Here is a 16,215-nt window from a genome sequence, read left to right on the forward strand (position 1 = left end):
AATTAGTATATAAATAAAAGTAAATGCCAAAGAGATCTTTTAATCCCGCTATCCCAATTAATTAGTGGCTGGGAAAACAAACTAGAAGATCCCAACCAGGATTCTACATGAATTCAGAACCAGCATTCTTCTAGTCATCAGTTCTACTTCTCTGTGAAAATAATTATATTCTTAGTGTTTACTCCTTAGCATTCAACACGAAGGAAGGCTCAAGCAAGAATCCCAAACTGCAGCAGTCCAAAGAAAAATCTACAAGAAGAAACCAAGCTCAGAGTCATTAGGATATGAGGCCCTTGTACATAAAAGCACCCTAAAAACGCATCATGTTTGAATATGAGAGACATACCTGAGTCAGTTATGGAGCTTGTGATACTTGAGACCTTTACAGAAATCAGTACTAGCACAAAATACAATCCTGAGATGTTGATTGCAAAAACCCAATTCTCATTTCAAGCCCAAGCAGCTGGCAAGAAATTGACTCATTTCAACCACTGACTTGAATTGGTGCAGAGTAACTCCAACCATAAGTGCCAGACACTGTCTCTCTAGCTCTTAGGGTACTCAAAAACAAGACCTTCAGCTACACTCCTTGCTCTTGCATGACTAAAAACCTTGCTAACAATTGCCAATGCAAATTCTATTGCAGTTGCAAGCCCCCTGCTTGTAATCAGCTTGCCGTCAATAACTACCCTAGCTCCCTCCACTACTTCATTGGTGATCTTGCTAGCTACAGAGGGATGAGCGGTGGCTCTTTTACCCTGTTTTTGGCCAAGGAAGCATAAGTGTATAATACCACTGTTTAGAAGTATGCATACGTCAACTTGTCTCGACTTACCTTGAGTAACCCTTGTCTATGTAAGACTGTTGGCGAGGAGCAGATTGCTCCATATATTCTTCCTGCTGATCCTTGTTCTTTGAGCATCTTCTTCAGAACCTTGGATTTGTGCAGCCGCTCAGCACCAGCAATTCCCCCCTGAAATTTGGAATTAACCAACCTGTCAGCAATGTGGATTGAGTAGAAATACAGTCACTTTAAGGTTTATTATGTCCAGATTTTGAATTACAACAGTGGGGAACACAATGCATTCTTGAAAAAACAAATTGTGTGTCCAGACACATCATTCCAAACAATGGATAAGTGTACCAAAATACTAAATAACTAGAATGCACATGTGAATGAAGTTGAAAGGATTGGAAATGTACCAGACTATCAATATCTGAGAGTAAACAGGTATTTAACCAAGAAGTGATTATTCCTTGAATCTACAACAAAATCAGGTAGCAGACAACTGCATTTACCAGATATTCAGCATAACTGGAACTTAGCAGCATGCCCTTACTGACCCAATGGTCCCAAGCAATATAGAAAAATCTTAAGAGAATTTTGAGATTTCATTCTGACTCCAAGCAACACACACACACACACATATATATATATAACCAAAACCAGCAGTGCCATGAAATGCCAAAGGACAAAATCAAAATCTTACAAAGAATCTTTGACTTCTGATAATTATATTGAGAAAACTACAAATCAAAGAGAACTATTAGATTTTCAAGGCTTTCTGTTTGTCTCACCGGAAGAATGATCAAGTCATAAATTGATTCAGCAGCATTATCAATTGACTTGTCAGCAATAAGTTTTATGCCTTGAGATGCTAAAATCTGCAAAGATTTCTCAACTGAAGCAACCACAACATCCACCTTTGCTCGCCGTAGAATATCTACGACTGTAACCACTTCAATTTCTTCAGAACCATTTGCAACTGGGACAAGAACCTGTGACATACTTGAATGATGAGAAAATATCGAGTTTAGAGGGCTAAAATTAAACAGAAGAAAAGAAAAGGCACTATGACCATTGGAGCCCGATGAATCTAAACAAACGTTATGGGAAGTGTTTCAGTTTACAGGAATTGGGGGAATCAGCAAAACATAAACAGAACATTTGGATGATCAATTTGGAAAAATGTACAAATAGAACTGAACACACACTACAATATTTGCACACAGAGCATGATAATTGGGAAAACAAATTTAATGCTGGAAATCATTATAGCCTTCAGATTCACACCCTCTACTGATAAGAAAGTTCACCATAAAAGAAGAATCTCTGCAAACAAGACTATTGAATGGCTACAAATGTAGACAAATGAAAACAGCCACTTTGATGTTAAACATCCCATGATTCCCATCACATTTTATACAAGAAGCAGAAAGACTAACACTCCTAATATGGTGAAAGCTCTTAAGACATTAACCCTAACCCTGAAAATGCCAGTCTGGTTCAACTATAGATGCAACATTGCAGAAGCAACTTCTTCCAATAATATAGTGTAAGCACAGACTTGCTTCGAGATTTCTAGTGAAAACTATGAAAGGGGATGAACAAACCGCAATCTGGTGCCTGTTATTTCACTTTTGGTGTGGAACAGGGTAACACTGGAAACAAAAACAGATAAAATTCTGGACCTCAATTAGAAGGTTGAGCACTAGTGATCATATGTTCAGTCAAACATATTCTAACGGACAAAACATATCATATGCCAAGTTGTCTGGATCAAAATATTCCAGTGGATCTAAAGGAACTTTGTACTGTAAATCCTTGATGACCACCTACCACTACAACAAATGCTAGAATATGTGAACTTAATGTTACATAGTAACTAATACAAAATCCAATTTAGTCACGTTGATAACCAAAGTTCAAGCCACAAAAGTTGGATCCAAGACATGAAACCACAAAAGCAAAGTAACCTCAAAAAATACCCCAAAACCAACAATCATATCCACTGAACCCTTGACAAAAATAGTTGAGAATAAAAGGAACTACTTACATGAGGACTATGATCAACTGACCATTCAACTTCATTAAACTCTTCCTTTTTATGATTGTCCTCAGCAGTACGCATCAGCTGAGATGAAAGACACAAAATAGAGTTAGCTCAAGCTGATTAGCCACATAATACATTTAAAGAAAAGGAAAAGACACATAAGGGGAAAAGAGAGAGATCAAAGTCCATCTGTTGATCAGATAAAAGTTGACACTTCACACAATATTTAAATAGAGAATATTGGTAGCAATGGCACAAAACAATAGTACAATGAGTTACACAGTACAGTAGTAGGTCTTACCAACAATTCTCCAACCTCCTTGGCTACAGACTCTCCAAAAAGTTGATCAACTAATGCTAAAGCAAACTCAAAAGCAGTTCCGGGGCCTCTGCTTGTTGTGAGCTCCCCAGAAACTTGTAGATTTGATTTAACAGCCCTGAAGGTTGGAAGCTTGTCCATGAATGCTGGGTGACAAGTCATCTTGCACAAGAAACTACATCCAAGTCAGCCAACGAAATACATTCCTACATTCAAATTCATTGGAACTTAATCAAAAGACAAAGCACCTAACTTACCTGTTTTCTTCTCACAAGGCCCCATGGTTGAAGTGTAATGGCTGGAGCAGCACAGATAGCACCATACAGCCTTTTTTCCTCAGCGTGTTTGCTAGTAATTTTCCGGAGAATTTCACTATCCCTCAATCGTGCAGAGCCCGGCATTCCTCCCTTAAACAATGCACATGATGTAAGCCATTTATAAAATATCAAACCAGATCTGAAGAATAAACATCACAAAAGGGAAAACAAATAACAACAATTGATTTCATCAATTGGGAAATGCAAACAAAAAAGGAACAAGAAATCTAAAGCTATGTCTGGTTCGAGGAAAGTACTAATGAAAGGAAAAAAAAAATGTTAAGGAAAACCATTTTCTCATGATAGGTTTTACTATGAAAAATACGGAAAAGAAGCAAATATGATTAAAACTACTTAGAAACTTATGCATTTTCAAATTATTTAATTTTTACGTAAAAAAGCTTAAATATGTTAATGAGTTTGACATACCATATAAAAATAATTTATTGATTTTAAATCTGCTTTTTAAATTTTTCTTTACTTTTTCTTTCCTTCTGTTTTCCTCTCTTTTTTTTTCCCTTGCATTTTCCCTCGAATTTACAGAACCAAACATGGCCTAAAGAACTGGAATTTTTCCTCCAATTTTGAGTACTAGTTGCTTCTCTTCAATGGCCCTACCAATTAATGGAGGATCCTCATCTAACACCACAAGCCCCTAAAACTCTTTGCTTCAAACAATTGATAGGAACTTCTCTAACCTTATTCTTTGCCAAAATCTCTTAATTGTCAATCTAATAAATTCTAGTTACCATCGCCATTATCAGGCAGCATTGCTGCAGCCACTATCACAACAACCCCATTCTCCAATTCATGAATCATACGATGTATAAAATCAGCAATAATGAAATCTACGTTCTTGAAAACTAACCGGCAAAGCTATGAGATCAAAAATTTCATCAGAGCATGTTGAGATGGAGGTATCAGCAACCAGTCTGGTGCCGCTAGAAGCCTCAATCTCGAGCTGGGGTTCCACCGACGCCACAACCACGTTCGCACCAGCTCGCCGCAGAACGTCGACTAGAATAACCGCTTCCATTTCCTCCGTTCCATATCCAATAGGCACCAGAACCTGCGTCCATAACACAAACACACAAAATTAAGACCTTCACAACCCTAAAACTTTATCCCCTCAAAAAACTGTTTGATTCCCGGGAAAATGCAAAAAGGGCCAAAAAAATTTCATTCGGCTACGTTTTCCCTTCTGGGTTTTGTCCGAAACCAAAAATAGAGAGTGCGACAACCTTTTTGGGAGGAAGAGAGGCGGTGGTGGTGATGGTGGTGGTGGTTGGAAAGAGAGTTTTAGCGGATTTCGAGGAGCGTTTGGGAGTATGTGTTTTTGAGGGCGTGGAGGTGAGAGCCACCAGAAATGGGGTCTTGATGGAAGAAGAGAAGCTCAAAGAAGGTGGTGAGAGAAGCGGCGATAGACTCAGACACTTCATTGCGTTTCATCAACTGCAAATTTCAGCTCTGGTTTCTCACTATATCCAGATTTTTTGAAGCTTCTCCGGTTTGAGCCCCATTTTTTTTCTAATAAAAATAAAAAAAATCTTGAATATCCCCTAATATTATGAATTATTGCTTTAATGAAAATATTTTTTTCCCAAACAGTAAGAAATTTTGGTTTGAGTAATTATTGAAAACTGATTCAATTTTTCGTTTTAGTTTTTTTTTTCTTATTAGGATAAATATTGATAGTAATTCTCTTATTATTATAAAGAAGATATCAATATAGTTAATTTCATATAATTTGAAAAAAAAATCTATATTTGAATAAAATAACTAAAGTGGTCTAATATTCTATATTGAATATTGAATGGGGAAAAAAATGAAAAAACTTATAGTTTTATATATGTATGAATTAATCTCAATCATATAAACACATTTTAAAATTATATAAACCTTTTAAATCTATAGTGGACAATATCTCGAGATTAGGAGTTAACCATTACAAATGATATTATGTTCTGATGTCCCCGTAAATAATATTTACATGATTGAGAGTTAACTATTATAAATGATATATATCTCGATGTCCCCTATTCGAGTCCTATATGATTAGACAAATTGTAGCAAAATAGAGGTAAATGTGTATTAAAACTCTTATTCTTTGTGAGATATATAATCACTTTTCTCCATAAAAAAATAACACATTTATTGTGTTTTATAGGACTGTGGTGCCAAATAAACATATGTGCATGATTGTGATATTTCATGTTGGACATGAATTTTTTTGTTTAAAGTTACATATATATGAAATTATTTTATATTTATAAACGCATATTTAAAGTCGATGACCCGTTAAGCTTAAAGTGGGCAACATCAATATTATTGGTAACAAATCATTATGATTTGATCTTACAATACCACGAGAACAACAAAAGTATTATATTTATATAAGGGTAATTGTCATATTTCTAAATGATAGAAAAAGTTTTTTGAAATGTATATATATAAACAATGTAGATATATTTTTAATATATTTTTTGAAATAGAACTTTAAACTAAATGATATTTAATAATATTAAATATTAAATTATTTGTTTTTGTAATATTTTATTTTTATTAAATATTAAAAATAAAGAAAAACCAGCAAAAAAACAAAATGAGTCTGAAAGTAAATTATTTTCAATAAAAAATTTAAAAAAATAAACACCGTTTAGGAGTAGTCGGTATAAATCATAATAAATTAACTTAATAACTTAATATTCGTTAAGTTAATCTAAGTTATTAAACAAATTTAGTAAAATGGACGTTATTTTGGTTTGATATAATTTTTAACCAAACCAAATCAATTGATTAAACAAATTAAATTGATTTATCTAGTTAAACCAATCCACGTAACAATGGTTTAAATTGGGTTGATTAATTGTAAATTGAAATAAAACTATCACACACGTGTATATATATATATAATTAATTAATTATAAATAGAGATAAATGTATTCAATAGGATTATCCGTGGCAGGCTGCCACCTAAGGGATATGCATTGCGGAGATGCCAGGTAGGACGATAAAATGAAAAGTTTAATATAATTATAAATATAATTTATAAATCCACTGCTCAGTGGATGCACAGAAAAAGAATGATGCTGAGGGTATTGGGAAGAAGAGCATCCACGTCTCATCAATGGCGAAATCCGGTATCACTTCTCCAGAAATGTCAGTTCTGCATAGGAGTGCTTCCCGACGGCGTCGATCGTCAATCTCCTTCCTTCTCTCAGAACTCCGCTATCATGAACGATTACATTTCCCAACTCAAATCGCATGTCCAAAAGGTCTGCCCCTTTTCTACTCTTTGTGAATGTGAGAATATATGTGAGGCGTAATGGGTGATGTTTGTGCGTTTTCGGTTTGTTTCAGGTGCTTGGCGGAGGAGGAGCAGAAGCTGTGAGGAGGAACCGGAGCAGGAACAAACTTCTCCCTAGAGAGAGAATCGATCGCCTCCTTGACCCTGGCTCTTCATTTCTTGAGCTTTCTCAGGTTTCTAATTTTCTATTTGATTTTTTATGTTGTTGCTTATTTGAGTTTAGTAGAGGTAGAATTTGGCTCTTTGGAAACTGCTTATTCCCCCGCTCCTTTTTAGGTATTACCGACTAATATAGCTTGAAAATTAACCCTATCGTTATTAGGATGAATTAGGTTTAAAGGAAAGATAACTAGTCAGTCCAGTAGTTGGCTCAGCAAGTATAGGCTTTCGCTTAGAAGACGTGTGATCATATGATTATGAATTACTAACACCGGGGATTCAGAATTGGTAGTTAAATTTCGAAAAAAAAGGGGGTGGGGGGACGGCCTAGTTAGTTTGGATATGCTTTCTGTTTTCTGTTTTTAAAATCAGAAAATAGTAGAAAGACTTATATAAGATACAAATATTTGAAAAGGTTTACATTGAAAAAGTCATGGGTTTTACACTTTTACCACTGTTTTAAAAGATTGAGGTATTAAAATTTTTTTATTACCTTAAATTTTAAAATTTCTGAAAATGATAAGATCAATCTATACTTTCTGTACAAGATATTTTACTTTTATATAGAAATTTCTAATTTTAAAAACAAAAAACAGGAAATGTATCTAAAGTCTAAACCAACACTTAGTTCCTAGTGATTTCAATTTCGTCAAGGAGCGATGGGAGTGATCCCATTTGTGGCATTGCCAGGACTGCATGCATCATATTCAACCTTTAGTTCAAGGAAAAGAGTAGTGTTATGAATCATCTGATTCATCCAACAAGTGGATCAAATCACTAGTCAAGAATATTGGGAGCTCTTGTTTCTCAAACATCACAAGTCTTGACTGTACTATATTAGATCAAACAATTATCTAGATCCAGCACAAGCACTTCTCGATGCTCTCACAACCCCATGTATACATGCAAGCAGGCCACTCTAACTGAGGAAAATATTGTGTGCTTTGGTATTAGCTTTGAATGAAAAATTTTTCTTTATCAATTGATTAAACTTGTTATATGCTTTGAGATAATTTATCTTCTATCTGCTTTTAGTTGTATTTTTTATGGTTAAAGCTTGCAGGCCATGAGCTATATGAAGAACCTTTACCATCTGCTGGGATAATCACTGGAATAGGACCTGTGCATGGGCGACTTTGTATGTTTGTGGCTAATGACCCTACTGTAAAGGGAGGAACTTACTATCCCATCACTGTTAAGAAACACCTTAGGGCACAAGAGATTGCTGCTCAATGTAAATTACCGTGCATATACCTTGTTGATAGTGGAGGTGCTTACCTTCCAAAGCAGGCTGATGTCTTTCCTGACCGGGATAACTTTGGTAGAATTTTCTATAATGAAGCACAAATGTCTGCAGAAGGTATTCCTCAAATTGCTCTGGTATTAGGTTCTTGTACTGCTGGGGGTGCTTATATACCTGCAATGGCGGATGAAAGTGTTATGGTCAAAGGAAATGGTACCATATTTCTAGCTGGGCCTCCACTTGTGAAGGTTAGTTCCAGATCTTTTGGCATGCCTAAATGCTTCATGCAGTGGCTGGATTCATAATTCTTTTTGCATGTTTTGCATGTTTCCTGAAGAATTATAAAAAAATAGATGCATGCTTTCACATACAAATGTTTTTGTGTGTATATCTATGTGCATATGTATGGATCTATGTATAGACATAGTTATAGCTAAAGGATTGGTTTTACTAGGCTGCTACAGGAGAAGAAGTCTCTGCTGAGGATTTGGGAGGTGCAACTGTGCATTGCAAAACATCAGGGGTTTCAGATTATTTTGCTCAAGGTATTCTCCTTCTGTTACCCTGTGCTATCCATCTGACATGGCTAACTTTGGAACTCTCTCTGATCTTTCAGTGCTTTCTTCTTGCACCACTGATTTGCAGTTTGACTCAAACTTCTTTATGTAAGCTGATATATCACTTGGCAAGATGTGGTGTGATGAGTGTTAATTTGTGAGATTTAAACACAACCCTTGTTTCGAATTTGGTGTCAGGACAATTTTTTCATATTGTTTTATTTTAACCCTTTACATTTATTTTCTAGAAGCCCTATGAGTAATTTTTTGCCTTTTTTTTAATCAAATGGTCTGCATGCTGAACTCTGAAAAGGAGGCATTGCAAAAATGCTGGTGGCATGCTGCACAATTGGATCCAAGCTTCTCACAGTGAACTCTAGAGTGTGAATATATGCCATGAATATGTTGTCTATCAAAGCTGCTTTTACTTTTTGTTTATATGTCTATTTACTTTGCCCTCCTTTGCTATGGATAAAGTTGTGCATAATTTTCTTGTTTGAAAATTGATTTTATTAATTTGAATTTCATAAAGCATTAATAATGCTAATAAATGTAAAGGATCCTAGTGTGTAGCAAGGAGATCTTCCCTTTGAATGTTGCAGCCATGTTATAAGAGTTATCAGATCCCTTCAACTATATTAATAGCTATACACACATCATTTAGAAATTTATGGAGATGAATTTGATTTTAAGTTTGACTGCGAAGCCATTCCCATATGATAAAATCCAAAATGAATTTAGTGGAATTCAGTATGCTTATTTAAGTTTTGAAGCCTCAACCTGCAGCCCTAGAGTTCTTTTTTGAAGTAATCTTTTACAGCAACCACAACTGAAAATGCCTTAACATTTCACTTTCCTGGTGTGCAATTTTGTTATTAGAATGACAATGTCTAAGGCAGAATTCATTGGTCCCCAAAGAATGAGAAAGAGAAGGAAAAACATCTCATAGTATGACAAGTTTTATGGGGTCCTTGTCCAAATGGAGTACTCATGTAAAGAAATTTGAAGATTTAAGTTTATTCTTCTTTCTCTCTCTCTCTCATGCTTCTCAGGAAAAATATAAGAAAAAAGAATATGGCCTTCTTATTTCAATCATGGTAATCTTATTTGTGATTTTATGTCCATCTTGTAGATGAATTGCATGGACTTGCTATTGGGAGGAACATTATCAAGAACTTCCACATGGCTGGAAAACTGGGGATTGTAAATGAATTGCAAAATATTATTCCTGAATTTAAAGAACCAGTTTATGATGTAAAGGAGCTCCGTTCAATTGCACCAGCAGACCACAAGCAGTCTTTTGACATCCGATCAGTTATTGCTCGCATCGTTGATGGAAGCGAATTTGATGAATTCAAGAAATTGTATGGAACTGTGAGGGCATTTTAATCTCTTAAAACTCTAAGCTAATTGCATGTTTTCTTTGGCAATTTCAAATTTGGTAATTCTAGTTGTTTCTATGCAGACTCTTGTAACAGGTTTTGCTAGAATTTTTGGACAACCTGTGGGCATAATCGGAAACAATGGGATATTATTTAATGAATCTGCTCTAAAAGGGGCCCATTTCATTGAAATATGTACTCAACGCAACATTCCTTTGGTGTTTCTTCAGAACATCACTGGATTTATGGTATGTGATCTCAACTTCTCTTCCCATTACTCTGTTGATGAAGTTGTGCACCATTCTTGTGCCATTACATTCAAGAAGAGGAATGCATTAATGTGGAAAATGTTATGTTTCTGGTTATTTGAGTCCATTCTAGAGGGGTTGATGCAGTGTATAGCTCTGCTGATTGAGGTTTAGGGAATGACAAATGGAGAACCAAATAAAAGGGTTAAAGGGCTGAACTAAGTTGCATGGAGTTTAAGATCTCATCTAAGTTAAAGGTAATAAGAAGAAAATTAATATGAGATGAATAATGTAGGTAAAGGAAATGAAGATGAACCACATAAATAAAGACCCATTTATATTTACAAGAGAAAAAGAAGATATAAAATTAAAAACAGAAGTATACGCTTTAAGTCAATCTATCTCTATGTCTGCTCACAAAGCGCGAAGAGTACTTGATCAAATTCTTGGACGTTCCTATCGGGAAACACTTACGATACTTGAACTCATGCCTTATCGAGCGTGTTATCCCATTTTTAAATTAATTTATTCTGCAGCAGCAAATGCTAAGCACAATATGGGTTTGAAAAATGTTTTTTCTGATAATAGAAGATGGACTAAGACATAATCTCGAATAAGGTCCTTGGAAACTCATTCAGATGTCTAATCCAAGTAATTGGAGTCTCAACCATCAAAGAGAAGATGAATCTCTACAGTTTTTTCTGCTCAAGGTCAATCAGATAACCTTAATCTTTTTTGTTAAAATGTTGTTAGCTTGGGTGTCTATAAGCTGTACAATTGTTTGGTTCTGTTATTTTGATTCCTCTCAAACTATATGGAAAAGGAGTTTAGAGTGACCTTCATATAACATAGGTCTGAGTTTCATTGGAGAAATTTTTATTTTGATACTCTGGTTTTCTTTCCTTATTCACATGACAGTTAGTGACTTTCATATAATCTAGATCTGAGTTCTATTGAAGAAATTTATATACAACTGAACTAGTTTTACTCTCTTCTGTTTTTTTTTTTTTTAATCTCAATGCACTTATTCTGCAAAATTCTTTTTTCCATTTTGTTTGACTCATGAAGTAGTATCACTTAGGATGGAACTCATGCAGGTTGATAGAATCATTTGGACCTGTAGGGCCTTTTCATTGGTAGGTCAGTTGATAAGTACTTGTTTGATAGGTTGGTTCAAGATCTGAGGCAAATGGGATAGCAAAATCTGGAGCAAAGATGGTGATGGCAGTTTCTTGTGCAAAGGTTAGTTTCTTCTACTTTTCTTCACTTTTTTGTTGGGATGAAAATGTTTTATATAATTTTTTTAATATTCATGACTGCATGTGAATCCTGCCTTAAGCTGGTATCTGCCCTGCATGGTGAAGAGCCTAATAGAACCTTAACCTCTCTAGCTGGATCCTTGATTTACATAGTTGGACCACTAAGGCCTGCAGTAGCCCAACTTCATATACTGGGCTTCTATGTACTTTGACATGAATTCTTGTGACTTTTTAATTCTCTTTCCTTTTTTATGCATTGTTGGGAGGAATTTTAGTTGCACACAATCTTAAACATTATTTACAATTTTTAAAACTTTAGGACTAGACCTGCTGGAAAGCTCACTATTTGCACATCTGTCTTAATTCAAGACCTTAAGCATAGTCTTCTTAAGAGTCTGATTGTTGCTGAAAATATGTTGAAGGATTATTAATTTATTTTTCTTATGTAGATAGACTTTAAAATCCCAAAGCTTCCTTTTTTATTGTTTTTATTTTGGTTAAGAAGCCCATAGGCTGTAAGCCAGCCATACATAGCGTGAACTGTGATGGCTACAATGCTTAGTTGTTGCCGATCCCCAATACACCTTTGGCGTGGGCCTCTAGGCCACCAACAAACTTGCTATAATGCGAGAAAATGGAAGAAAAATAGTGCTATTAGAATGTCACTAGCTACAAGGTGCAGTGAGGCACACATTATGAACTCTCTCAATGGAAGACTCAATCAAGTGTAGGCCTTTAGAACTCAGAGTAGGTGCGGGTGCACATTGGACTTATCACCCCAAGAACTGAACAGACTAGACGTCCAATGGTTTAAGGATACTGAATTGAATATTATGTTGTTTGAGGTCCATTGGATGTGATACATTCAGAATAATCTTTATTTAAGTGCTTTATCTATCTAAAAAGAAGGGGGAAAACAAAGTAATATCAGTTTTGTAATTATTAAATGATATTATTGTACCCAAAAAAAAAGAAAAAAAAAAAAAGGGACCAACTCTGTTGATTAAAATGCATAAAAAAATGTGAAATATGGTCAAGATATCCAATTGTCAACATATTGCTATGGCTTCAATCATAGAATTTAAAAGTTGTTTTGTGTGACATCTACAAATTAATGATGTTTATCTTACAAATGCCTCGTTTGTTTGTTTTCTTTTTCCTACCAATGGTTTTTATTTTTCTTTTTTCCTTAAGTCATATTGTTTAGACCTTTTCTTTTATAACTTAATGAGTGCAAAGCTTTTGAGTTACATTTTCTCTTTAATATGGTTCTTTTGTTAGTACCTTTTGAATCACAAAGGAAATTAATACAGAGAAAATGCACAGGTTCCTAAAATTACTATTATTGTTGGCGGAAGCTTTGGTGCTGGAAATTATGCAATGTGTGGGCGTGCATATAGTCCCAATTTCATGTTCCTTTGGCCAAATGCCAGAATATCCGTGATGGGTGGTGCTCAGGTAGCCCTTTAGCTCAATATGTTTTGCATGTGACTCTAATGTTGAATACTTGTCATTGCTTAGTACCTTTCAATCTTAGGTGGTGTTTGTTTTTTTACTTAATTCTAAATAGAACTTTAATGCTTAATAGTGTTAAATATTAGGTTGTTTGTTTTTGTAGTATTTTATTTCTATAAAGTATTAAAAAGTAAAGAAAAACTAATATGTTATTTTTTCTATTTAGAAAAAGTTACATATTTTGGTTTTTTCTATTTAGTAAAAAGTTTATAATAAACCATGAAAAAGTAGAAAAACAAATAACCTAAATTCTGAAAACAAATTACTTTCAGTAAAAAGCCAAAAAAACAAACACCACCTTAGTGTCTAACTTCTTCATTTGCCTTGTACTATCCTTTATCCATCTGTCTATATTTCAGAAGGTCATGTAGCTTGTATTTAGGAGGAGGTGATCCTCTTCATCTGCTATAGGAGGGAACTAACAGCATTCTGATTCTGTTACCTGTCTGATCATTGACATGTTATAATTTACATACTTTTTAAGGAGCATCCTTTTTGTTTTTCATTTTTTGTTGGCAACTGGGCAAAAGGCTTAGAGATTGTAACTGAGCCCACCCAGGTCGATTTCTACCCTGATCCTTGACTACCCTGGTCAAGCTCCATAGGACTTGTTACGGTGCACTCTCCTATTGAAAAAAGAAAATGAGCTCGGACATCAGTAGTTTGACTGGTCTCCTGATGGATATTGCCCAGTCTAATGAAATCAAATTTATGCCCTAAGAACTTTGATTTGTTGAATCATGATCCAGACACTCCTATGAGCTGAGTTTGGTAATGTGATAACATTAACTGAATGCTTGAATTTGAAAGGTGCAATAAAGTGATCAATCTGCTTCTATATTGCAAGCTTGATACTGTTTCTCTATTGTAGACATAATGAATTTACTTCCACCTCCTAAGGGGAGATTTGACGGCTAAACCCATTTTTTTTTTCCAAGAATCTTAATCCAGATATAAGAACTTTATGCAATTTTGTTATGATATGTAACCCTTATGCTGTGTGTAATTTATAAGTTATTTATGTGTATGATGAATGCTGATAATAATGTGTAAATGCAACACAAAATCCTAATAAAAGAAAATAAAAATTCCCCTTGCGCATGTTACCTTTTTCTCACTCAAATTCTTCCTGACCTTGCATGGTCCTGCATCTTCCTGATTTATTCCTCAGTACAGAGTTATTGGTCTGAGTCCTGAATCTTTTGGTATGTATGCTCAAATTGTAGTTGTGATTTGTAGAAGTAGGCTTGTAAACTCTTCAGTTCTGATTGTATCATTCAGGCTGCTGGTGTGCTTTCTCAAATAGAAAGAGGCAACAAGAAAAAGCAAGGAATCCAGGTAAAGTTCTTTCTTGGTGTTTCTGCAAGGCACAATATTTTTTATTCTGAGCCAAAAAAACTGAACCATTGTGTGGGTAACGTGCTCATACGCGTTGTTGCAGTGGCCAAAGGAAGAAGAGGAAGCATTCAAGGCAAAGGTGGTGGAGGCATACGAGAAAGAGGGAAGCTCCTATTACTCAACTGCAAGACTCTGGGACGACGGCATCATTGATCCAGCAGACACAAGAAAAATCATAGGTCTCTGTATCTCTGCAACCACCACCAACCATGCCCCAGAAGATACCAAGTATGGTGTATTTAGAATGTGAACTACCATCAGTTTCTTTATAAAATAAACACACTGGCAGTGAGATGTTTACTGCCCAATAACCCAAATGGGTTCTCTTGGAAGCACTATGTTGCTCTGTTATATTCTCCCCAAGAGTTCTTTACAAGGGATTTGGGTTTCATAGAAATAAAATTCAAATCTTGGTTCAAAAAAAGTTTTAAAATTGAATGAAATAAAAAGATGAGTAGGTTTCACTGAATGTATTCAGAAGTGCAGAAGGACCTGAAATGAAAGGATTGCTGAAAATTGCATTTGGCTGTGAGATATGCGGACTGCAGAGGAAAGGTTTTGAGACCAAAACAATATTTTGAGTTACCCTATATTAGACCAATCCTTAGGAATTACACACCGCTAACCAGTCTAAGAGTCCCCTTAAAAACCTTGGAACAGCTTTTGAGCAGCAAAGAAAAAAAATAGAATCCTAAAAAGATACTCTAAATTCCTTATTTTATTTTTAAAAATCATTGTGTTTCTTTCTTACCATTTTTGAGAATTATTTTTGAAAACTGTTTTAATAATGTTTTGTAAAATAAAAAACCTATTTAAAAATCTTAAATATTTAATAATTTTCTATATTTTTTTAAAAAACTTTTATATAATAACTTTTTAAAAATCTACTTTATTATTTTAATAATAACTTTTATATATACAAATACTAATTTATTTTTAATTATTCTTGGCATTTATATAATTATTTTTAAAATAACCCTCAAATAACATGTGAAAATAAGTAAAAATAACTCCAATATATTATTTGAAAATACCTTATTTATTATTTTTAAGAACAAAAAACTATTTTTCATTTTTTGGTTATCAAACATATTTTCATTTTCTTTTATTTTGATGAATAAAAAACTATTTTCGAAAAAAATTATCATACAAATCCTTCTTTTTGGTTAAAAGGTAATCAAATATGTTTTTTAAATATTAGAAAATTGTTTTAAAAAATAAATCTCAAAAAGGCTCAAAGTCCTCCAGATGCTCTTGCCTCGGTTTGGTTCCTTGCACTTCAACTTCCCCCCTACTTTCAATTCCTTAAATTTTTGTTTATTTATTATTAATATTTTTTCGGCTGATCCAAGGTCCCTAATCCAGTGTAGTAAATTTTCAGATCTTAATACCGCAGAAGGCTAAATTTGGAAAAACTAAATCACAGAATGCCCATGATTTATTTATCATGCTTGGAGGCATAATCTATCTGATTTCATTCTAATAAGAAATCCTAAAAGCATGAAGCGCCCGTGGCCTAATGGATAAGGCGTCTGACTTCTAATCAGGCGATTGTGGGTTCGAGTCCCACCGGGCGTGTGCATTTTTTTTTTCCTTTATTATTCTTAAATTTTCCAAATTATTATTCCAAGGAAAAAAAAAAAAAACACGAAACCGTGGTGGGGCCCAATGTTTCGA

The 16,215-nt window shown here is 34.5% G+C and overlaps 2 protein-coding genes and 1 non-coding gene across 4 annotated transcripts; 2 read left to right on the forward strand and 1 right to left on the reverse strand.

Annotated features, from left to right (window-relative positions):
* Window positions 1-10: 10 nt before the first annotated feature.
* Window positions 11-4,960, reverse strand: LOC117910814 (protein DJ-1 homolog C). The gene is made up of 9 exons (XM_034824968.1): window positions 4,712-4,960; window positions 4,339-4,539; window positions 3,411-3,560; window positions 3,136-3,315; window positions 2,838-2,915; window positions 1,579-1,779; window positions 836-973; window positions 347-758; window positions 11-249 (listed from the first exon to the last, which is right to left on the reverse strand). Exons 1-8 carry the CDS (start codon window positions 4,907-4,909, stop codon window positions 546-548), a joined length of 1,359 nt encoding a protein of 452 aa, XP_034680859.1. The 5' UTR covers window positions 4,910-4,960; the 3' UTR covers window positions 11-249; window positions 347-545.
* A 1,576-nt stretch (window positions 4,961-6,536) lies between these two features.
* Window positions 6,537-14,962, forward strand: LOC117911399 (methylcrotonoyl-CoA carboxylase beta chain, mitochondrial). Of its 2 annotated transcripts, XM_034825756.1 has the most exons (10): window positions 6,537-6,745; window positions 6,831-6,950; window positions 7,993-8,427; window positions 8,634-8,724; window positions 9,869-10,110; window positions 10,202-10,366; window positions 11,534-11,608; window positions 12,952-13,083; window positions 14,422-14,478; window positions 14,582-14,962. In XM_034825756.1, the coding sequence occupies exons 1-10, from the start codon at window positions 6,539-6,541 to the stop codon at window positions 14,786-14,788; spliced, it is 1,731 nt and encodes a 576-aa protein (XP_034681647.1). In that variant the 5' UTR covers window positions 6,537-6,538; the 3' UTR covers window positions 14,789-14,962. The 2 variants fall into 2 exon arrangements, 1 of the variants encoding a protein (XP_034681647.1); XR_004650876.1 differs by lacking the exons at window positions 14,422-14,478; window positions 14,582-14,962 and adding an exon at window positions 13,444-14,415 and having other exon boundaries at window positions 12,952-13,162.
* A 1,081-nt stretch (window positions 14,963-16,043) lies between these two features.
* TRNAR-UCU lies at window positions 16,044-16,116 on the forward strand. The gene has a single exon. It is a non-coding gene; the product is annotated as a tRNA-Arg (tRNA).
* Window positions 16,117-16,215: the final 99 nt, after the last annotated feature.

This window comes from Vitis riparia, chromosome 3 (genome assembly GCF_004353265.1).
Source record: "Vitis riparia cultivar Riparia Gloire de Montpellier isolate 1030 chromosome 3, EGFV_Vit.rip_1.0, whole genome shotgun sequence".
Classification (NCBI taxonomy): domain Eukaryota; kingdom Viridiplantae; phylum Streptophyta; class Magnoliopsida; order Vitales; family Vitaceae; genus Vitis; species Vitis riparia.

Excerpts from the sequence above, each read along its gene's own strand:
- LOC117910814 (XM_034824968.1), bottom strand. The coding sequence starts at position 4,909 with ATGAAGTGTCTGAGTCTATCGCCGCTTCTCTCACCACCTTCTTTGAGC. Across the intron at positions 3,316-3,410 it reads GCCTTGTGAGAAGAAAACAG|ATGACTTGTCACCCAGCATT; the intron begins GTAAGTTAGGTG and ends TTCTTGTGCAAG. Across the intron at positions 759-835 it reads ATAGACAAGGGTTACTCAAG|GGTAAAAGAGCCACCGCTCA; the intron begins GTAAGTCGAGAC and ends GGCCAAAAACAG.
- LOC117911399 (XM_034825756.1), top strand. The coding sequence starts at position 6,539 with ATGCACAGAAAAAGAATGATGCTGAGGGTATTGGGAAGAAGAGCATCC. Across the intron at positions 6,951-7,992 it reads CATTTCTTGAGCTTTCTCAG|CTTGCAGGCCATGAGCTATA; the intron begins GTTTCTAATTTT and ends TTATGGTTAAAG. Across the intron at positions 8,428-8,633 it reads CTGGGCCTCCACTTGTGAAG|GCTGCTACAGGAGAAGAAGT; the intron begins GTTAGTTCCAGA and ends TGGTTTTACTAG.